Source organism: Pongo pygmaeus, chromosome 14 (genome assembly GCF_028885625.2).
Source record: "Pongo pygmaeus isolate AG05252 chromosome 14, NHGRI_mPonPyg2-v2.0_pri, whole genome shotgun sequence".
NCBI classification, from domain to species: domain Eukaryota; kingdom Metazoa; phylum Chordata; class Mammalia; order Primates; family Hominidae; genus Pongo; species Pongo pygmaeus.
In genome coordinates, this window is record NC_072387.2 from 108,868,897 (window position 1) to 108,893,188 (window position 24,292).

The following is a 24,292-nucleotide window of genomic DNA, read 5'->3' on the forward strand; positions in this document are numbered from 1 at the left end:
CCCAAACCAGGCAAGAGGCTGGGTCACAGCCAAGGGGGCAGGCAATACTTAAACCAGGGCTCATGGATGAATCCTAGGGGATGGGGACGTCCATCCCTAGCATGCACTGAGCAGGAGAAAGAGGTAACGAGTAAGTAGGGAAGAAGAGAATATGGCTTTTCTAGCTATTTCCAAAGTTAGATCTCTTGGTTAAAATCCCTTTATCTATCGCCAGTCACTGCCACCTTGTTTATGGCTCACTTTCCACATGCGAGGCATTGACTGGGCTAGGTTAGGGATAAAAATACATATTCAACTAACTATGCTACAGTATGCCAAATGCTAAAATGGCATATAGAAGATGTTATCAGAAGTAACTAAGTCCAGGGCAGGCGTGGTGGCTCACACCCGTAATCCCAGCACTTTGGGAGGCCGAGATGGGTGGATCACCTGAGGTGAGGAGTTAGAGACCAGCCTAGCCAACATGGTGAAACCCTGTCACTACAAAAAGTATAAAAATTAGCCAGGCGTGGTAGCACACGCTTGTAATCCCAGCTACTTGGGAGGCCGAGGCACAAGAATTACTTGAACTGGGGAGGCAGAGGTTGCAGTGAGCTGAGATCACACCACTACACTCCAGCCTGGGTGACAGAGCAAGATTCCATCTCAAAAAAAAAAAAAAAAAAAAAAAGTAACTAAGTCCATTATATCAATAGTTACTAGAAGATTATTTTTGAAACTATAATCATCTGATATATACAATCTCAATAAATGCTTTATATATTAAAATGACAACTTTTATATAAGAAGTATATTAAGGATATTTTGTATGTGGCATCTAAATTGGCAATTGTGACTGAGGCTTGCTATTTGTTTCCAAAACCTGTCTCCTTTCCAATACAGGTGGACCACATTTCCCAGCCTCCTCGTGTTTTGGTGCACCCATGTGACTGTCTTCCAACCAATTTTATTCGAGTGGAAAAGATGTGGCCACTGCCTCATCTGGCCCACAAAAGCCTTCCACGTGGCCCCTCCTCCTTCCCTTTGCAGCCATGCACACAGGATCCAACACCGAACTGAGTGGCCTGAGGAAAGGATGGAGCCTAAGATGGAAAGAGCCTGGGTCCTGAATCCCCTTGTAGAAGACCGCCTGCTTAAACACGCACTGAAATGCCCCAGGAGCAAGAAACACCTACTGTGTTCAGCTGCTGAGATTCTGGAGTTGCCTGAAGTAGCAGTCAACTTGCTTTGCCTGTACGTATACATGCTCGTATTTAACTCCAATTACTTGATTTAACAAGACTCTACAAAGATGTTTTGACATGCTAGGAAAAAAAGCAATGCCCAAACAAGTTCACAATTATTATAATTAAGTAAAATATGTGCTATGTGGACAGAGACTAAAAATATGCAAAATCAAAAAAATTAAAGCTATAAAGTGTTGGTAACAGTAAACTGTTTTTACATTCAAAACAGGAAAAAAAAACTTTATACAAATTATTTTTAAATAAGAATTGACCAGAAAATTCTTTTCAAAATATTTTAATTAAAAAAAAAAGATTTACTCTTTTATTTGTTTGTCATACTGCATAGAGTAACCAGTCAATAAATGCTTGCTGGCAAAATGAATGGATGTTGTGATTAATAACATTTTCCCTAGGAACCATAACCATATTCCTAATAAAACCCAAATATGCACACGGCTTTCTAAAATTCCATTACAAAGAGGTCAGATGGACCAATACTGCAGACTGGGGTAGACACCATGTTCTCCCTGGCTTATGTAGTGGCTGCCCCATAACCACGGGCCAGGGGGACTCTTTCATGACAGCCCCAGCTGCCTGCACAGGCACAGGCACAGGCACAGGCTGGGCAGGGCTGAATCCTCAGCTGGGTGCAGCCCCCTTGGCTCCACTCCCCCCAGGTAAGGCCCATGATTCTTCAGACTGCCAGAAGGCAGAAGTGCACTGTGAGCCCTGGACAGGGAAGGGCTTGGAGGGACACTGCTGAGAATGGGCTGTTCCCAGGTGCCAATGCTATTAGGTTTGGGGATTTTTTTGGCTTTGTTCCTACAGTAGGGCAGCCAGGAGGCTTTCTGGGAGAGACAAAGGGCACGCCCTCCAGGAAGCTGCACTGGCATCCCTGCGGGCAGCCGTCTAAAGAGCCCTGCTGCCACCCCTTCAGCAGCTTCCCCCCAGTGGGTGGCTCCCTGCCCACCAGCTCCAGCCCACAGCACCTCAGCAACCTTGGCCACCAGCCACCATTGCTGGGCCACAACCACACTCTCCAGCTATACCTGAATCTCTGCCTTGGGTGGGGGTGACAGGCTCTTCCCAGTTTGTTCCTTCCTTGGGGATCTCTGTTCCCGCATTTACTATTCTTGTATTCTTAGAGCAGGAGTTGGCAACTCTTTCTGTAAAGGACTTTGCCAGCCTTACAGTTTCTGTCACAACTGGTAAACTCTGCCATTGCGGCACAAAAGCAGCCATGGACAATAAGTAAACACATGGGCATGGCAGTGTTACAATAAAACTTTATTTATAAAAATAGGCAGCAGCCAGATTTTGCCCAAGGGCACAGCCTGCTTTAGAGTTATCTTTACCCCCTAATAGAGTTAATCCCCTTTCACCAGGTTAGTAATTCTTTATATTAATTTTCCATGTTCAATTACTGATGCATTTCCTGTCTCTGGAGATATAAGATACAGACATGTTTACAACTCTTAACATATTTAATGATTTTTTTGCATCTCTCTGGTTAAACTTGGGTTGCTTAAAATGTTTGATAATAAAAATATTCATGGGTCAGTTTCATGTATTTAGGGCACCAAATAATACTTTAATTAGATGAATTTCTGTTTCCCTCCAAGGTGTATCTTGGAGGTATCTAATGAAAGGATGCAATGTTGTGGCTACTATCTTGCTTTCGTGTGACAAAGTGTAACTTTCAAGGTGTTTTTACTGTCACAATTACCACTCAACAACTGAGGCTGGAAACCTGAGTATCTCAAGTTGAGCTAATTGCTACAAGTGTCCCACCAAGTACCCAGCAGGACTGGACTGGGACAGGACACAGTCTTCTGTTAAACAGAACTCTTTCTTCTCCTATACTGGGCTGCCCTTTGAACAATGTGTGCGTAGCAATACTCAACCATAGTAAATGTGTGAAAGAGTTTATAAGCCAACATTTCTGTTAAAGACTGGTCATGCAGTACCATGACCAGGAAAACTCATGGTACTGATTGAACAATAAGAGAAATCTCATGGAGGATTAACATGAATCAAGGACTATGAAAATTTTCAACTTGTACAAACCCTATCTCAGGTCACTTAATGAAAGAACTCCTAGTGACCTCATAGGGCAGAGGTCTTTAGCAGCTGCTGGAAGCACTTCCGGGACACATGACTGACTCCAGGGAAAAGGGATCAACTGGGAGTGGCTCACCTGCTGCCTAAGTTAAGAAAAAGGCAAAAAGCTCTTGCTTCAAATACAAATACTGGGCACAATGCCTCCCTTCTACAGGTGTCCTTTGACAGGGGAAAGAAAGAAACAATCAGAGGAGAAAGGCTGGAGAACAGAGACTGGTGAGGGAGAGAGGGAAAAGAGAGCAGAAGGAGATGCAGGGGAGGAAAAGGAAAAGAGAGGCAGGGATGGAGGCACCCTGGGGAGGAAACTGAAGACAGAAATGGCAGAAGAGAGGGGCTTGGGAGACTTGGAGGTGGATCTGTGGGAAGTCACACCACTGTATCTACCAAATTGTGGGTTAAGAGGATAATCGCCTATTTTCAACTCTTTTTTAAACTGTGATTCACTGGTGACAGCTGTTCACTGTTCTTCAGCCCTGCTAAGCTTTTCCAGGTGCTGGTGGGGCATGGAGGTGGGGACAGCCCACTAGGGTAGGGAACTGATTGGCCTGTGACATGATTAGTGACAAGAACATCACGCTAACAGCAAAATGACATAGGCTAATTACCAGACTGCCGGTCCCCACTATTATTTGTAAGAATGAGGCCTGGCACAGATCTGGCACACAGCCTTGGTTTTAAAGCTACCGCAACATGCTCAAATTCAATTCTTCCCTTGGGAAAGAAATTGCTTTTGTGTGACTTCCGAGGGAGAAGTTCTTAATTTTCTGTCTTCAAAAGAAAACCAGAATTACCCAAATTGACCGTGGTTGTCGGTGGAGCTGCTCTGGGGCCATTAGCACCATCATGTTTGAAACCCTGAGAATTCATGAGTTTGAATTGTGAATATTTCAGGATACTATTTCTCCCTAAGCATGGTGAAGCCTGGCTGACTCCCAAGCCTATGACATTCAGAACATACACACTGGGTGACTGCTGCTTTTATAGTGTATAAAAATCTAACTTGGTCTATATACAAGTCCTTCAGCTTTCCCCGTCACGTGGAGGCTCAAGTCCTTATCTATGAACATTCATTCCTCAGGCTTCCTGTGAAATCAGAAAGGGAGAAGGCGTACTCTCAGTCCACAAATAGTCCACAACGGTGGTTCTGAAAGTGATTTCCTGTGAAATCAGAAAGGGAGAGGTAGTACTTTCAGTCCACAAATAGTCCACAACAGTGGTTCTGAAAGTGGGCTCCCAGGAACTGGGGATTCAGCATCGCCTGGGAACTGGTTACAAACGTAAATTCTGAGGCCCCAGTCCAGAGCCAAGTTAGGAGCTCCAGGAGCAGGGAACAACTACCTATACTTGAACACGCTCTCCAGGGGATTCTGGAAAAACCCGATCAATCATGATGCCCCAGGAACTACCTTAGAATTTTCAATTTCAGGGAGGAGGAAGAAACAAGGTTGGTGCTGAGCCTCCTCAAGGTTACAGACCCCTTTGAGAGCCTGGATCTTCTCCCCCTGAAAACTGTATACACTCTTTGCTTTCTATGATTGTATACACAGCTTTGAGGGCAGGGCTGTAATTCCCTGGAGAGTGGTCATGTGGAACTGAGTTGAAGAAGCCCTGGGCTAGTGGAAGAGCCAGGCCTGTAAACATGTAGCTCAACGTAGTGAGAGGTACTGGCAGAAGTTAAATGCAGAGCTAAGGTCAAGCCCATTGCCCTCCATAGGCTGTTAAGTTTCTTCACTTTACTAAGGAAGGGATGCTGGGAGAGAGCAAAGAAGAATGAGAATTCTTCAGGTGGGCAAAAGTTTGAACTCCCTAGCCTGACAACAGAGCCCCCGCTTAGCTAGGCAGATGCAAGGTTTCCAGTCTCATGGTAAGCCCAGGGGCCCGCCCAGCAAAGAGGCAATGTCACGTCCACTGTTTCTGACATGAGCCGGCTCCAGTCACTCCCTCTAAAGGGATAATGTGCCCCTCCCACCTCTACACCTGCCACAGTCCTGCAGCCCCTTGGGTGACGGTCTACAAAGAAAGCAAATGTGGCAATGCAGCAAAAAAGTTAAAGCCAAGCTGCTCTAGCCCCAGGCAGACATACAGCACTTCACATATAACTGGGGGGCCACCTCCCTCCTCCCCACAAAGGTGGCCTTTGACGCCTTGCTGCCACATCCTTACTTAGCAGCAGTCCTGGGATGCCTCTCATGACAGTCCTCGGCTTGCTGTGACCTGCAAACACTCAGCTCCACTAACAGTGCCTCAGGGCAGGGCTGAGTCTTGTTATCTTTGCCACCCTCAGCATCCCACTCAGGCCCCAGGGACACGTCCTGTGGGGCTAATAGAGCTTGCCAGTGGTTCCCGTACAGCTCCATTGTTGCTGGGCACCTTGGCTTAGGAAGATTTCCAGGAACGTGCCCACTGTGTCCACCCAATGTCATGACACAGAAGATGGGAGGCCATGTCACAATTCAGACATGTTCTAAGGTATGTGGCCCCAGGACTACTTGGTGGTATGTAAGATTAGTCATTGCACAAACTGAGAATGCCCCCAAACTGCATTGCTCACGTACAAAAGAAACCTCACAGAAGCTTTTCCAATACTAAAAATTCCTGTGACATTCCCAGATGTTGTGGAACTAGAAGAAATTTTTCTAAACTCTCAGTAATAAAATACAAATTTGGACTAATCATGCCAAGGGAAACACTGACCTGTTCTTGCAATGAAGAATGATAATACAAAATCATCATCATATGAAGAGGCAATAAAAGAATATGAAGCCCTAAAACTGTAGGGAAGTAGTATGGAGGTGCATCAAGAGGTTCATTGATAAAAATGTGTTGTTTCCCTGGATTTCTGGTGTTTATGGCTTGTGTTAGCTTTTTAAAATTTATTTCTTTTTAAATTCTAAATAAATGTTCACCTCTGTGCCTTATTTTGTTTTCAAATGTTGAATTATTTTTCTTAAAGAAGGCCCCTAAAATTCTGTAAGCTTTGTCCCTCACAAAACCTGACTCTGCCCTGATAGGGTCATGTGTCCATACGAATGCTGACGAGGATGGCAGCATGGTTAGGAAAGCCGAGCTGTGCAGCCACGTGGGGCTGTTGGTGGACTCAACTGAGTCAATTCACGGAAAAGGCAAAGCCTGGCAAACTGTAAACACATGTTATAATAAATGGAGCTATTCATATTATTAAATATGTTGCTTGCATGACAGGTTTTTTAAACAAAAAGAAAAAAAAACTTTCCTCGACCTCCAGAAACACACAAAATAAAACAGGCAATAATGGCAGGGACATGCACAAAGGAAGACAAATAATGACCCAACATAGAGAAAACTGCATCCAGACAATGAAATTCAGGGGCTGAACCCAAAGGAAACAGACAGCTGCTTATACTGTAGAGGGGACTGAGTATTGCTGTGGTGTGTGCCAGGGAGGACGAAGAATAACCACAGCTGGGGGTGGGCGACAGAGAAAAGTACTCCTGACCCCCTCCCATTAGGGCAGCTCCATGACAGCAGGAGGGTCTTGGATTGTGAAGAAGAGAGCAGGCAGGCAGGACACCCCATGGGACACTGCTCACAGAGGGTTATGTGGCATGATCACAGTGGTTGGGGAGAAAGAGCTCCTCATTTCAAAGGACAACATGGACACAGGTGAGCCACTGATACGAAGGCCCCGCCAGTCCCCATCTACTGAGCATGGCAGCGGGCAGCATGGCGCGCCTCTAGCAATCACACTTCCCTACACCTCCCATGGGGGCCAGAAAGCAGAACCCCACAATACCCCACCATGATCCCCTGACCCTTCAATCTCTCGGAACTCCCTCCCTCCCACAGCGTTTGCTGCTTAGGGTCTGGCGGCCCAACATCATGCAAATTGAAATTCCAGATCAAAAGGCAATCAGAAGCAGGAAATGTTCTTAGTGCCAGGAAAATGAGATTCCTCTGGATCCAGCAGACCTGCACAATGTTCGCCCACAAACTGAGTTCAGTTCTGGCCAAATATGTACAAAACCTCGAAACCCATGGGAAGAGCTAAGCTCCAAAGAGCACAGCAATTTCACTGCTCTTGCCTCGGATGTGATAGCTTCAAATGAACTTTCCAGTCATTTCTTGCCCTTGTGTCTCTGGTGATTAAATGTTAACAAGAGCTGAAATCCTGAATGCCACTTCTTGAAATAGCAAACTAAATGGCAACTCTTGGAGCTATTTTAAGAAATGAGAAATTCGTCATTTCTACTTATAAAGAATTTAGGACTTCCTTGATTTATCTGCATGGCTGTAAAAGCTACTTGATAGGCTGAGATAAAGTCGGTCCACTTTCAAAGCGCTTCTCAATGTTGCCAACAGGACACCAGTACTGTTGCTGGGGATAGGAACAGGGAGATGGCAGCTTGCAACAAAAAGGGGCTTCTGAAGCCATGTGCTCACAAGTGTGGGCCACACAAGCCTTCCTGCACTCCTATCATGCACATGACTCTCGCTATGTAGCCCCACCAGGAATTTCTTAAAGTTGTCAAATTTGCAGGAAGGATCCTCATTTTCCTATAAGTAGGGTGGGCACAGGAAAATAACAGCCGCCTCTCTTCCTTGTGTATACATGTGATTAGCAGTATGAGTTCCCTCTCTCCACAGGTATTTACTGAGCTGGTTCACATGCACTGTGCCAGAGACATCAAGATAAAAAGAACACAGCCCTGCCCCAGGGAGCTGGCAGTCAGAGGGAAGGCACATGTGTGAACAATCAGCAGAATGAATGACAGCAGCAGGGACCAGGAGTGGCATCTGGCCCACTAGAAGGAACCCAACCTTTGCCCAGCTAGATTATAAGCTCCATGAGGGCAAGACAGCACTACTGTATTTGCTGCTTTCTCCAGCACTTAGAACAGCACCCAGCATAGCAGAAGCACTCAATAACTGTGTGTTGGATGAGTGAGGGACCCCAGTGACGTGGAGTGCTTCTTAAAGGAGGCTCCTGGAGCTGATCAATGAGTTGAACAAGCCAGCCAGGATTCAGGGCAGATTGAGGATTCCCTGCAGAGAAAATTGAGACACCAGGGAGCATGTGCATGGATGGAAGTAGATTTTGTAAGGCCTGAAACATGTACAATTACAGTGAGGTCAAAAAATACAAACTAATAGATATAAAATTGCTGGAATCTCTTCCAGTGCCTTGAAAGGGATCCTGAAACTTAAGCTTCATGAGCTTCATGCTAAATTCTGAGCGTGGTGAGTTCTAGAAGCAGCCAGGAGTTCAGAATAGCTGGATAAGGCTGCATAAAGGGGGCTTGGGTCCCAGACTCCATAGGTGCTCTAGCACCATTGGAAATCCAAGGTGATGGGGAAAACTATACTTAGGAGAAAGCCCTTCTGAAAAAGAGACTCCACACAGCTGCTACCTGAGGTGAGCAGCGGGCCTCCCAGATGGACGTGCTTGAGGAGCACTGGATAGGCCAGTGCCCTCCCATCCTGCTTCCTCTGCAAGGATGGATAACACTGGAGTCAGAGAGCAACACTCCTCACAAGAGCCCCCTGCTCCACCTTCACCCATACAGCCCTCAGTCTCTCCTCTAAAGTAAGCAAATATTGGAATAGTGTTCATTTGAGGGGGTACCAATGATTAGCTCACCTGGGGTGCCTACATGTGCCAAAGCCACCCCTGGACTATAGCCTGCAGGGAGAGATGAGGCCGGAGTGGCAGGTAGGGCCACAGTGAGACGGGCCCTCAGGAAGGCCACAAACAGGAGGAGGGGCGGAGAGACACACAGGTAGGTCCCACGCCATCCTCCAGCGGAAGAAAGAAGCCCTCCATCAGCTTGTCACAGACATGCTCTTCTGTCCCTAACTCAGGACATTACAACTAGTCGATGGTGATAATCAAGATAGAATCCCACTCTCATTCAGTAGTGTATGTTCTTCTCCAGACTGCTCATGAGTGTCTGTAGGGACAATGATCTAGAAGCTGTTTGGAAGCATGCTTTTTAAAAGGTACTACAGATTCAGTAATACAGCTTAAAAGCTTTTATTTAGCACTACAAGCTTGTGCAAACATCAGAACCTGCGATTATCCAGTCCAGTCGTCTCATTTTACACATTGGGAAACCCAACCCTAGGGACTGCCCTGGGGTCCCAGGAGGAACCTCCTGAGCCCTGGCCCAGGATCTTGTCTCAGCCCCTACTAAAATGATGCCTACATTTTAATTTTGCACTTTCATTGACAATGTGCATACACATGTAATCTAAATACTGGAGGAAAAAGGAAACCTTATCTAAACTTAGATATAGAAATAAGCTCAAACCTGAGTGTTAAACTACAGCAGTTAATGCTTTGGAGAATATTTGGAAGAATGCATAAGAAACACCAAACTCCCAGACATCTAAATATATTTTTCATGCGCCAATGTGGTGTTATCCTAAGAACAGACTAACACCAACAATTAGACATTTGTGAATGCAGTTTTTTATATTATAAACACTAACACGATGTTGAATTTCCTTTTTATATAGCAGTTATACAGATTTGACAAATCTGACAAAATCTGATTTTGTCAAATCAATAGCACCTGAAATAGGTAAGAGAAACATGATAATGGAAATGGAAATAATAATAAAGACAGGAATAATAATACCAATTAAGGAAAACCTACACAACTCTTCGCCTGCTGTCAGCTGTGCTCACTGGGGATGCTGCTGAGAATGTCAACGAGGAGAGGAAGACAAGACAGGAATTTAGGAGACTTCCTCCATGTCCCGTGCCCGGGGAGTCAGATGAGGAGAGAGCTAGGTGGAACGGGAGCAGCTCCCTCGCAAGCGCAGTGCTTCATGTGTCTTCTCCCTACCCCGATACCGGCCATGGGCCAACACCAGGCCAGGAAGGGCAAAAGGGGAACACAGTGAGCACCAGGTAGAGCGCATGCAGTGGGCCCAGCATGTGTCTCTCACACACGTACAGTAGTCTCGGCTTCTAATTCTGCCTATTTTTTCACATGTGGAAAGAAATAAAATCAAAAAAGAAAAAGATGTGCTATCATAGTTGTATAAATAATTCTATCTCAAATCTAGACTGTAGACTCTTCCAGGCATTTTTCTTCCTTTTTTAGCATTATGACCTAAAATTGTTAATTCTTCCTAGGTCAGTAAAAACTATTTTTGGAACTCTGAAATGAAGAGGGCAAGCAATTAAGCTAAAAGGCTCTAAAAGCCAGATTTAGTCAGATTTCAAAACAACTTACTTTAAGCTACTTAAGATATTGGGGATAGGGAATGGAATATTCATAACACATAGTTCACAAAACAGTTTCTGCAGACTCCACTGCCAGGCAGGCAGTATAGAGACCAGTAAAGGGCAGGTGTTGGGAGTTAGAGTTTAAATCCTAGTCCCAAAAATGTAAACTACTGCCAGAGGTGGTGACAGGTATATGGGGGTTCATTACATCAGTACAATGGTTCTGTAAGTTTGGTCCTGGGCTAGCATCAGCATCACCTGAAACATGTTAGAAATACACATTCACCCCAGACCCATGGAGTCAGAAGCTCTGGGGTTGGGGCCTCACAGTCTGTGTTAACAAGCCCTTCAGATGATTCTGGTGCCCATTCATGTTTGATAACCACTCTACTAGTCCATCTACTTCCATGTATGCTTGAGAATTTCATATTAAAACGTATTCTCAAAAAATCCTGGCTTCACTGCCTATTGGCTATGTGGCCTTTGGACAAGTTGCTTATTTAACCTTATAATCTCCATACTGGCATCTAAAGATGGGAAAAGTAACAATTTCTGTTATCATTATCACCAGGTTATTGACAGGGTTCAATATACAGTGACTGGACAGAGCACGAATGCACCAAATGGTGGTTGTGGGGACCATACATAGTTATGTGTAGTTCACATTCAATGGAATTTTAGCCCCTACAACATACATACCTTTGCTGGATTACACGCATATTGTCTCATTAAACCTCCCCACAACTGTATGGTTGCATCATCACCATCTCACTGATGAGGAAACTGATGCTTAGAGGAATTAGATGGTTTACTGACGGTCACACAGATGGTGATCCTTGGGTCTCCTGGCCCCAAGACCAGGACCTTCCCCATCACACATAAACAGTAAGCATGATGGCATTTCAGATTTCTAGAACCAGAAGTGCCTCTCCAATGCCTCTGTTCCTCTTTATATGAGAAATGCTGAACATTGCTCCACATGAGGATGCTTCAGGCTCCACGTCACAAGGGAGGAGGGAAGTTCTCCCCACTCTGAGATCTGCCAGGCACTGAACTACCCAGGCTTTACAATCTCACTACAGCAGAGATAAAAAGCAGAGTCCCTTCCAGGAAAATAATCATTTTCCACTTCAAAAATATTAAAAATCATACTCCAAAATGCTAAATCTTTCCAAAGAACCAGGTTTAAATGTCTTGACACATATTAATGCCATTAATTAGTATGTAATTTATAATACCATCAAATATTTCAAGGCATGACCTTTGTAAGGAAAACTCACATTTAAATCATGCATTTTTTTCCTACAGAAAAAAAAATCACAAATATTTTTCCTCACCCAGTGACTCGCCCCCAAAATGACAGCTTTTTAGTTTGAGGCTTTTAAGCTAAAGAATGTGTTAAGTATAAACCTGCACTGATCAATGTGGTAGCTACCAGCCATAGGTGACTACTGAGCACTTAAAATGTGATGATTCTAAATTCAGATGTGCTGTAGGCATAAAACAGACACCAAATGTCAATGACGTCCTAAAAATGAAATATAAAATACCTTTTTTTAATAAGAATTCAAAATTGAAATGGTAATATTTTGGAAATACTGGGTTAAAATTATATTACTAAAATTAGTTACACCTGTTTCTTTTTACTTTAACTTGGCTACTAGAAAATTTTAAATTTGACCAGGTGTGGTGGCTCACGCGTGTAATCCCAGCATTTTGGAAAGCTGAGGTGGGCGGGGGGGCGGGGGGGGGTATCACTTGAGGCCAGGAGTTCGAGACCAGCCTGGCCAACATGGTTCACTCTAAATCTACTAAAAATACAAAAATTAGCCAGGTGTGGTGGCACACACCTGTAATCTCAGCTACTCGGGAGGCTGAGGCACGAGAATTGCTTGAACCTGGGAGGCGGGGGTTGCAGTGAGCCAAGATCACTCCACTGCACTGCAGCCTGGGTGACAGAGCAAGACTCTGTCTCAAAAAATAACAGAGCAGAAATTATATATATGGCTCATGTTATATTTCTATTAGACAGCACTATAATAGACTGTAAGAAATTTTAATATACAGGTAATTTTTTAAACTTCATGGCAAAACAAAGGACAGTCCACTTCCTGAAATTTTTACTTGGGCAGACAACAGTTTGGAAAAACATACCACATCAGAGATAAAAGTTAGGTCTAGTCTTGGTTCTATAAAGCAGCGGACCACATTCTCTAGTGTCTCCAATAGGCCCCACCTTTCTGAACTCTTTCTCCCTGGAAGAGCCATCTTCTCTGCCTGTATCTTGTGGATCTCCACCTTTTCCAGATATAATCAATTTACTGAGAAGCTGTTGTGAAAATGTCACACGGTGATTTTTCCAAGTGTACTATGACCATCAAATATGATGTTAGGGTTTCAGGTACGGCTGCCAGGAAGAAAAGGTACTGATAACAGAAAGGGGTGCCGGCTAAGTGAGGAACAGGAAGGGGTTTGACTCTGGGAACCTGTTCGCACTTCTGTACACAAAAGTACTCAGATAAAATGTTCACCAACATTTTAATAGAGATCAAAACCACAGATGCACAGGGGAATAAAGCGGCACAATAGCCACATCACATGTAAGTCCAGCAAGTTCCTCTACTTGCATCCCTTTCTACTTTTTGGCAATTCAAGACATTTGGATATTGGTGGCTAAACCTTTGCAGGTGGAAGAGAGGCAAATGAAAACGTGAATGATTTTCAGATCTAGTCTTTCCTGCAGGCCCTTTCTGCAACCTTTTTTTGTCTATACATTCCCCAAAGAGTCACCAGGACCCTGCTGAGAAGCAGGAGAAAGAAAAAAAAAAAAAAAAGAGCTTTGACATTACATCAGAGATCGAATACAAAGAAAACAAAACCACTCGGGTGGTTCTTGTTGGACAGAAGCCCCGTTAGTGAGGGAGACTGGAGTATAAAGCTTCACTACAATAAAGCGGAGACGCCTGACAACAAGCTGGAACAACGACGCCATGAAGGGCTACAGGAGCACACAGTCTACTGGGAAATGTGGGGAGAGGGTTTGCAAAGGTTTCCCAAAGAAGTCGGCATGTGAGCTGGGGCTTGAAGCATAAATGAGGATTTTATCCTTTTATCCAGTGCAGTGCATGCCAGGCAAAGGCAGAGCTGTGCCCAGGTGTGAAAGCACCCCAGGTGGAAGGAAGACTGGAAAGCCGGGGTCAGGGCACATTTTGGAGGCTGCAGGAGATGAGGTCAGCAGGCAAATTCAGGGTCAGCCTCTGCGAATCAAGGAAGCCATGCTTTGCTTTCTCTGCAAAGGAAGAGTCAGAGAAGACTTTTAAGCAGATAATTAACAACTATATCTGTGGGCTGTGTTGTTTTGTGTTTTGCTTTTGAGACAGAGTTTCACTCTGTTGCCCAGGCTGGAGTGCAGTAGCTCCACCATAGCTAACTGTAACCTTGAATTCCTGGGCTCAAGCAATCTTCCCGCCTCATCTTCCCAAATAGCTAGGACTACAGGTCTGCCCCACCAAGCTGGGTCAATTTTTTTATTTTTTATTTGTGTAAAGACAGGGTCTTGCTATGTTGCCCGGGCTGGTCTCAAACTCCTGGCCTCAAGCAATTCTCTCACCTCAGCCTCACAAAGTACCGGGATGACAGGCGTGAGCCACCACACCCCACCCGTCTCTGTGTTTTAGAAAGAGTGGTCTGATAGCACAATGCAGCATGGCTCAGTGTAAGAAAAGATAGAACGTGGTAGTGGAACAGGCAGTCCAGAGAACCTTCAGAGATGGGGGATCTGGAGGGCAGCCACTGCTACAACCTCTGTCTGATACGCAATGCAGTCCTGGCTTAGAAATGCCAAGTGAGCATCCTGTGAGTGAGTGCTGGCTCTCTGCACCGCTCGCTGCTGCCTTTCCCTTGGCAGTGACAACTCTCCATATTAAGGAAATCCCAAAGCAGAATACGAGACTGGCTCCTCCCCGGGAACCTGGCAGAGCCCTTGAGACCCACTGGTAAGTGGCACTTACACTTGTCAGGAAAGGGAATGCTGAAAATTTCCAAAGCCTCAAAATGTCATTCTAAAAGAGACTTAGCACTAGTATATCACATTACAGGGTATTTCAAACTTCTGGAAAGTTGGGGGAAAACTATAATTTCCAATCCTTCTTGGTTCTAAAAGTATCCTCACAGTCATATGCTGTCTGTAGGCTGGAGCTAGGTTGTCTTGTTATCTCCTGCCTAGAATGCCCTGCTAACTCCAAATTTTTTATTCATTTCCAGGTGGCCAACCCATTCCCTTGGTCTTACTTCTTACACTGGGTGGAATTCCAAGATCCCATTTTATAGCTCCAACAACTCAAAACCCAAACAATTTTGAATAAACAAAGCTTAAAACCTGAAACTAAAACTCCACAGTCCTAAACCTGACTCCATCCCAGGTTATTCTGAGATCAAAGATGCTAACACTGGAACTTGAGTCCCAGACCTTAGAGATTATGTATGACAGGCTCCTCATTTTACGGGTAAGAAAACTGAAGCCCAGGAGGGTGGTGATCTGCAGAGATTGAGAGGCAGATGCAGGATCAAAATTAGGTCTCTGGTCTCTTGGCCCACCCGTGCCACCAGCCAGCTGGACACTGTTCTGCAGCCTCGTGTTTAGCTGCTACCTTTCCAAGAGTAGAGCATACCTGCACAAATGGCAGCCTCTGTAAACACTATGGGGACCACAGTGCCCATTTTACTAATTAGGGTATAAACATTTCAGGATTAACCTGGATCATCTATAAATTTTTTAAAAAGGAAAATAGGGGCCAGGCGCGGTGACTCACGCCTGTAGTCTCAGCACTTTGGGAGGCCGAGGCGGGTGGATCACAAAATCAGGACATCGAGACCATCCTGGCTAACACAGTGAAACCCCATCTCTACTAAAAAATAAAAAAACTAGCCGAGTGTTGTGGCAGGCGCCTGTAGTCCCAGCTACTTGGGAGGCTGAGGCAGGAGAATGGCGTGAACCCGGGAGGCGGAGCTTGCAGTGAACCGAGATCGCACCACTGCACTCCAGCCTGGGTGACAGAGCGAGACTCCGTCTCAAAAAAAAAGGAAAATAGGGAGGAAAACGGGATGCCTGCAGACTCTTAGACTCTCACCAGTCTATGCTCCTATGTAACTTTCTGAGAAGATGATAAAATGTAACACCCAAGATAAGAGTGACTCCTGACGGCAGCTCTATTTCATTCCTATTTCTTAGTTCTTCACATGACCGCCATTGTCTTCATGCTATTCAACCACTGTTGGTTATCACTTATAAACTGGACTTTCTCTAACAATTTTTAAGTTTTTAAGGGCAGTGTGTTTTTCCTTTCTTGTTTATCGTTTCAGTCTCAATGCTAAGCTCAAGTGAATACGTTCATTTTTGTTCATGAGTTGTGCATGTGTCCAGGTATGGATTTTAAAAAACCTGACCCAAAGTCTACAATCCTGGCTCTGCCATTTATTGAATGTGTAACTTTGAGCAAGTTGCCTAACTTCTCTGTGCTCAGTTTCCTCGTCTGAAAAAGAATAGAGCCTGCCTCCTAGAGCTGTGAGGATTAATTGAAATAACATTTAGCAGGCATAAAACAGTTCCTGGCACAGAGCAGGGAACCATGTAAGTAGTGGCTATTTTTATTATTACATGACTATTGGCATTACCTTGCTATAAAAAACAGTCACCAGCCATTCTCCCTCCATGCTGATGGCAGATCATGAGAAAATAAATGCCGGAGCTGGGTGGATTTTAGTTTTCTGTACACTGCTACCCAGGAGGCGGCAGTGACTTGGCATGGCAATGAGGTAGGGAACAAACTGCTGAAGCCCCGTGTCTGAGATCATTTTCCAGGCCTGGCATGGTAATTAGATTCACTCGGACCCTATCTAAGCACGCACTCCCCAAAGATTCCTTCCACCGACCGCTCCACAAAATAGGTGTGCAGCAGCAGGAGCCTCATGTAACACTGATCACATGAACAGTTAGGGGTTCGGCCTGCGCCTTCTGCAAAGCCTGGCTATGCCTATGTTAGCTGCTAAAAAATCTGAAGCACGTCCTTCCTGGAGCGGCTGATGGTTTAAGTGTTGTCTGCCTAAGTGTCTAGAAAGGACAGGGTGGCATTAACACTCACTGTGCCTGATAAAGATCACATGAAAGCATTCCAGAGGAATGAACCCCTTCCTTCCTCATGCCTTGCTGCCCGGGGAGAGGGAGGGTTTTGATCTCATTCGCCTCAATGCACTGTCCAATAAGATTGGCAAGTCTCCATTCTTGTAAATGTGGGTTGAATGAATTAATGAATAAACAAATGAAACACAAAGAGCATTGTAGTGAAGGTGTATGGCTTTGAATAAGTAAAATTTCCTGTTCTTGTCACTAGGAATAGGTTACTATATAAAGCTTTTGGTAACATCTTTCACCATCCAATACTTTTAAAACAAGGAAACTACTTATTAAATATTATTGATGTAATATCATTAATTATTTTTTTCTAAAGTTGTCTCTAAGGGTGCAGGAAAACCTATAGGGCAGAAAGCCTTATTGTCTAAGCATAATTTAATTAACTCAATCACAGTCACCTAAAGTCTAATTCAAAATTAACAATATGATCATTGCCCATAAGCTTATACTTCACTTAGTCTGCTATTTCTAGAGCAAACAGAACTTCAGGGATAGGAAAGATTTTCTAGTCTCATTCCTCCTCTGTCTGGGAGACAGAAGAGTTCCCAGGTAATGTACTGGTGTGTCCAATCAGAAGCCAAGTCCTTCTACTACCTTCTACATCAAGTACTCGCGCTGCCTTCTCACAGAGTTATTTAGCTAGAGTAATCACGTGGTCATTCAAACATTGAAATAAGAACTAAAATTCTGCTTTTAACACTTGAGGATCCCAGGAAAATATGAGCCACCCAAAAGGTATCTCTGAAAAGAAACTTTTATTTTCTTTGAGACAAGGTCTTACTCTGTCACCCAGCCTGGAGTCCAATGGCATGATCTCTGCTCACTGCAGCCTCAACTCTCCCAGTTTCAAGCAATCCTCCCACCTCAGCCACTCGAGAAGCTGGGACTACAGGTCCATGCCACCTCATCTGGCTAATTTTTGTACTTTTTGTAGAGATGGAGTTTCGCCATGTTGCCCAAACTGGTTTTGAACTCCTGAGATCAAGCAATGCCCACCTTGGCCTCCTAAACTGCTGGGATTACAGGCTTGAGCCACAGTGCCCGCTGATCCTTTTCAAAAAATACCTAATGAGTACACCTAACAGGAAAATTCAGCTCTTCTCAATCTTCACATCCTTCAACCTTAAAAATTCCCAAAATAAGACCTGTGCTGCAGTCTCTACCAGCCTCACAAAAGGAACCCAATGAAAGGGCTGCATAAATGGCATATAACCCAGTCTTTTTTGGCACTTTGAAGCCACACCTTTTTCTTCTAAACTGTTGAGCAGTAACAATTAGAATAAATTGTTTCCAGGAATTACCTTAGAGCTTTGGGGGGGGTGGGTGGCGGGTAGGGGGTAAAAATAGGTATTCAAATGTGAGCAGGGAAACTAACATGCAGACATCAAGAATATCCTGCCTGTTCCCCTGGTAGTGATTTCTAGCCCCCAAAGCCATTTCTCAGTGGGTTTGGCAGTAAGCCTGGATAGAAATGGGGAAGTTTCACCATGTGCTTCCTCCCTCACTTACTGTCACAATGCAGGGGACAAGACCCACCCATGTAGGTGCCTGTAAGTTGAACCTTGCAGCCTCTGAAACTTTATAATGTCCAAACACATATTCTCTTGGAAACACTAACTTTTAGCCGGTCACAGTGGCTCACGCCTGTAATCCCAGCACTTTGGGAGGCCAAGGCAGGTGGATCACCTGGGGTCAGGAGTTTGAAGCCTGACCAATATGATGACACCACATATCTACTAAAAATACAAAAATTAGTCGGGTGCGGTGGCATGTGCCTGTAATTACAGCTACTCGGGAGGCTGAGACAGGAGAATCGCTTGAACTCAGGAGGCGGAGGTTGCAGTGAGCCGAGATCATGCCATTGTACTCCAGCCTGGGCAACAAGAGCAACTCTGTCTCAAAAAAAAAAAAAAAAAAAAGAACAACTCCATCTCCAAATAAAGAAAGAAAAAGAAACACTAACTTTCCCTAACACTGAACAAGCAGCCACTGCTAAGGGAAACCTTCAAAGCGGCCCTGGCAGAGGAGAAAAAACATTACCACCAATCATAAGGGCAGGAGGGAACTTATGATAGAAAGTTTCTAGAACAAATACTGGCTTGCCTACATGCTTTAAGATCTACTTACGGGTACATTTATGGTAGCCTCATTACTAATGCAAACAATTAGAAACAAATTAAATAACGATCCAGTTATAGTACAGACCTAAAATGAGATAATATGCAGCCATTAAAATAATGGCATAGGCCAGGTGTGGTGGCTCACGCCGGTAATCACACTTTGGGAGGCCAAGGCGGGCGGATCACCTGAGGTCAGGAGTTCAAGACTGGCCTGACCAACATGATGAAAGCCTGTCCCTACTAAAAATACAAAAATTAGCGGGGCATGGTGGCGGGCACCTATAATCTCAGCTACTCGGGAGGCTGAGGCAGAAGAATCACTTGAACCCAGGAGACGGAGGTTGCAGTGGGCCGAGATCGTACCACTGCACTGCAACCTGGATGATAGAGTAAGACTTTGTCTCAAAAAAAAAAAAAAAAAAAAAAGGCATAAATCCACATATGGGGACAAAAGATGTTATTGACGTGTTCTGGGAGAAAACCCAGAAATCTACCATAGTAGTACATTCTCTAAACATAAACACACACACACAAGTTATACTGTTCTAGGCACAGGAGAAAGTCTGGAAGTATATACACCGAATTATTAATAATGGTCACCACTGGAGAGTAAAAACAAGGACACTGTCTTTCCTACTGCTACACTATTTGCATTTCTTGTTTTTCCTACTTCTATACTACATGCATTAATTAATTTTATCCTTTTTAATTTATGTAATATTTTTCCCCAAGGACTGTTTCTGTACATAACTAAAAACAGCAAAACTTTATTTCAAAATGCTACCTCCTGAATAAAGCATGTTACATTTAAACGTCTCTAGGTATAATTCATTCAAATGATAGACAGTCTTGGGGATTCTTACCAAGCCCGTGGGCCACTGACATTAGAACAATGAATAGTACTGCCACAAACAGGTTGCACAATGGTGTCTGCCTCCTTCTGAAAAATCATCTTGAGAAACAAGTTGCCTTTCCAGCAGTCTGTTGAACTCTTGTTTGCCAGTGGGCAGCAACAGCCACAGGTAAGAGATCTGCCCTGGGCAAAGGCCCTGCTGAAATATCCTTGCTTCCCTGATCTGACATTAGCTCTTTTTATCATGTTTACCCTGTTGGAAGAAGAGAAACATTGCCTGATAAGAAAAAACTTCTGGTATCACTGTTGGCTTCCTCACTCCCTCACGCCTCTCTGCAGGTGCGCAGAGCTGAGATCACACTGCCACAAGCTGCTGGGCCCTGACAAGTGTTCCCACCAAATGCAGCTGTAGCCAGCACAGCTTTATCCATTGCAGTGGAAAAAGACCCCCAGGGGAACTGCCTGGAGTGAGATTTACCTAAACAAATAGCTAGGACATAAACGGCAAAATTCTTGAGCACTAGAAAGAGAAGTAAGTTTAAGAAGTCACTTGTGTGCTTAAAAAAAAATTGCACAGCATCTTTCTACAGTGTATTCAGTCCTGTAGACAAATATTTCTACACAGCTGGAGAATCACTGACAGAAGATTTTTAAGAATATTCACAAGGGAACCTAAACCACACAACTTCCTCCAAGAAATCCTAAGTTACATCAGCTGCTTTAAGCAGTGAAATCCATATAGCCTGTGAGCAACCCAACAGAGAAGCAGGCTATTATATTGGCAGCAAGGAATCCAGAATAATGAATTACATTTCTAAACAATGTAGCAGAGGGTGAAGAAAAGAAACCTAAATCTCTAAGATGAAAATCTGCAGTGAAAAAGACCATGATATTTTACTAACTTTTCAGTTCAGGGTTAGCAATATAGTTTTGAAGGCGATAAAACATAGGGCAGTCTCACGAGTCACGAAGAAAGCAACTCTGTTCAAATCAAATCTGTTATAGGAAAGTTTAAGTTCAGATTCTTAGACATTAATTGAAAATTAAGTAAATTAGTAAGCAAACACTTCATGGTAACATCAACTGAACCTCCACATTAAAGAAAAAAAAAAAACTAAATAAAATCACTACATATCAGTTTAACAATCTCTTTAGCAGATAATTTGAAAGGCTCAATTGTCCCCCCTCTGCAGGGCATGTTGGTGGTTTTGTGCAGCTTGCTTAAAAAATTATGTGCCTTTATTGTACTGAAGAAATTCCAAGAGAGAAGCACAACCTACTCACTGATGATAACAACACAACCATTTTTCACATTCCTCCTCTCCAAAGTCCACCAAAGCACTTGGCTTTAGACAAATGCTGAGAGTTTAGCTGATGTTAAGAACAGAAACGTTTCTATCAGCTGGTTCACAGTTTAGGTTCTTCCCTACTTTATTCAAGGCAAACCTCCTGGTAAAATGAGAGAGAAGAACATATGTAATTTTATCCTTTCTAAACTATGTAATATTTCCAACAGTTATGTTCCTTAAAACCCCCCAATGGGACCTGCCTCATTTTCTCAATAGCATAAATAACGTAGAAAAGGTTTTAATTTTGCAAAGCACATCTTTTTTCAACCCTATAGTCGCAATTAAAATATGCTTCCCTGGGTTTACATTTGCAAACACTGCAGCTAGGTGGGACATAATTGTGAACAATACATAATTGTCCCATACAAAGAAAACTCCTAGAAACCACATTCACCCACAAAATGTCAACATTTCTTTCTTCACAAAGAAGAATCAAAGGGGAAGCGAAGTCATATTACAGGGAAAGAGTGGAGTTCACAAGGGACAAGCAGAGCAAGTTTTGAAATCAAAGACAGGCAACAGGCGTCAACCCCGTCCACATGCACAATAAGAACCCAGCATCGGGTAGACACAGCAACACTTTGTACGAGACCCTCTTACCGGCACAGGGCCCGGGCTCTCTGCTTCCACTTCGCCCTGAGCTGCATCCTTGTATTGCAGGGGGGACTCAATCACCAGTTCCTTTTTGACACTCCTACTACTTGTCCTGCATTTATCAGCCTGCATTCTCGGCTGAAAACGCAAGTCAGAAAGTCTGCAACTGGAACAGCTGCGAGTCCCTGGCCGTGGAAGGCACAGGCATGCCAGTGGTCCAAGGAAGGAAAGGAAACCGGCTTCCCAGGCACAAGTGGTCAGCCCCACTGGCTGGGTCTGCAGAGCCTGTGGGGTGGGAAGGCATGACAGCGAAGGCCAGCCTCCAGGGGTGTTACTACTCCATGCAAAAGGGGAGGCTCCTACTTGCTGGCCAAAAGAAAACAAACTCCAAGCTGAACAATACACAGTGTACTGCCTCTCTGATAAAGACCGGCTTTATTGTGTCTGTTCCACACAGCGTGGGCCAAATCAATCGGAATCAAAATACTGCAGTGTTTAAAAGAAAACCAGTCACAGTTAGACTCCTTCATAATTACCTTAAATCTGAAGCTCGTGGAGCTTAACAGACAGCAAGGTTGTCTGCTTGTTCTAAATTCTTCCAGTTTTGGAATGCTTTCATTTGTGTTATGGCTAAACACCAAATGCCTGGCTGATGATTAAAGCAGGGAAGAGCTACCAGCAAGTATGTTCCCATAGCCTGCACCTCGTGGGTACAGGTGGAGGAAATGAGTTTCACCCCGAATGACAGACCACAGCATGAAACACTTAATTTATCTACTATTTGATGCCAGAAAGATGAGGTCATCAAAACATTTTCATGGGATACCACATATCATAGTAAATGCATTTATTAAATAGACTATTACTTTAAGTCCAGGTATGTAGGTATCAGAAGGTACTCCCAGTACTAGGTGCTGAGAGGATCATAGTAAAAGTATAAGGTAGAGTATCTCTCCCTTCAAGGAACTTCACATCTAGCTGGGAAGGCAAGAAGAACAGACATCATAAATGACAAATTAATAAAATTAAGAGAGAGATGCACAAAAGCACGGGAAAATAGCTGGATCACCAACCTATGGTTCAATGGTGGTTTAGTAGCACCCAAAATATGTGTTCCTAAAAGTCTGTATTTTTATTATTTCCTCACATTTAACAGTGGAGTCTTTTTTATCTCTTGGGAAAAATTAAAACAGAGGTATTAAGGGATTTGTCTAAAGGTTATGTGGAAATGAACATTAAAGCGGGGATCAAATATTACTCTGTACTTCATGGATACCGCAGAGCTTCTCCTAGTTACTCTGAGTATTTCCTCGACATCAGGGAAGATTTAGTAACAGTAGACAACAAGCAGCAGCACCCGTAGCAGCAGCAGCAGCAGCAGCAATAGTAGTAGTAGTAGTAGCAGCAGCAGCAGTATTCAGTCAGTCAACAACGAGAGTAGTTATCATGTAACGACAATAGGTGCCAGAGGAACTCTACCCAGGGAAATAACATAAACTATTATACAAGTCACAGGTACAAGTCTCCCACTTTCCAGACAAAGGAACACAGCCAGGAGGGCTCAGAGGAGGCAGTGGGGAGAACTGAGATGCCACCCAGTCCTCGCATGGCCGCCTCCCTCTCCCAGCACCTGCTGCAGCTGCTCTACTTCAAGAGCGAAGCTGAAGCTGGGTCTCTGCCACTTGAACACCAGGAACCCTTCTGAGTGTGAATATCAATTATGTAATGATCTCAAGGGATCAATGAGTCCATCAAATAAATTAATGGCTTCTATAATTATTTTTAAACTACCCAATCTCTCAACCTTGGGTAGTCTTTCAGGGTTAATAGAAGTCCTCCTACCAAATCTGTGTTCCAAAATAATATTACCTATAAATTTTAAAAATCTTTCTTTGTAAAGTTACAACAGAAAAAACCCAGTAAGAAAAAACTCTCACTTACGTATAGAGTTGAAATTACCGTAAAGTAAAAGCTTAGGAATGTCCTACAAATCAGAGAAGAAAGGATGAAGTCACAAGCACAAAACAGACTAACTGAGCCTTAGTAGAGGACAGCCCAACCAACAACTCAGAAACCTTTTTGAAATGGTTCAAGAAGTTCTAAATAGTCCAGTTCTTCCTCAAATCCCCATCGCCATTAAGCCATCAGAATGTCTGGGCATTAATAAGAGAAATGCTATTCTATTTGTTATTGTTGTTGTTTGAGACAGGGTCTTGCTCTGTAGCCCAGGCTGAGTGCAGGGGCCCGATCATGGCTCACTGCAGTCTTGACCTCCTGGAGTCAAGGATCTTCCTGCCTAAGCCCCTCAAGTGGCAGGAACTAGAGGTGTGAGCCACTGTATTCAGCCTACCCTATTTGTTGGGTCAAAATACCCTGGTATTCTGTAAGGAATGAGAAATGCACTTTAAGATATTTATTTGACAAACACTGTAGGTGCTGGCTATGGCCCATGCCCTGTTCAAGCCCTACAAAGATTGTTTATTTAATCTTCATAACAACTCTATGTAATACTGTTATCCCCATTTGACAGATGAGGAAACTGATGCCCAGAGACGTTAAATACTTGCAGAACGTTATACAGAGAGCAGGGGCAGTATGGATCCAGTGTAGACACGCTTAACCATGA

At 43.9% G+C, this 24,292-nt stretch overlaps 1 protein-coding gene across 22 annotated transcripts in view; it reads right to left on the reverse strand.

Annotated features, from left to right (window-relative positions):
* Positions 1-24,292, reverse strand: part of DOCK9 (dedicator of cytokinesis 9) — a 295,897-nt gene that overhangs the window by 164,883 nt on the left and 106,722 nt on the right. For 7 of the 22 annotated variants that reach the window (XM_054446017.2, XM_054446022.2, XM_054446012.2 and 4 more), the window contains exon 1: positions 21,673-21,954. The exons of 14 other annotated variants lie outside the window; for them this stretch is intronic. In XM_054446017.2, the coding sequence (XP_054301992.1) occupies positions 21,673-21,798 (126 nt within the window). In that variant the 5' untranslated portion in view covers positions 21,799-21,954. Of the gene's footprint in view, positions 1-21,672; positions 21,955-24,292 lie in introns of those variants that run through there. One more of the 22 variants, XM_063651071.1, reaches the window with a different exon arrangement.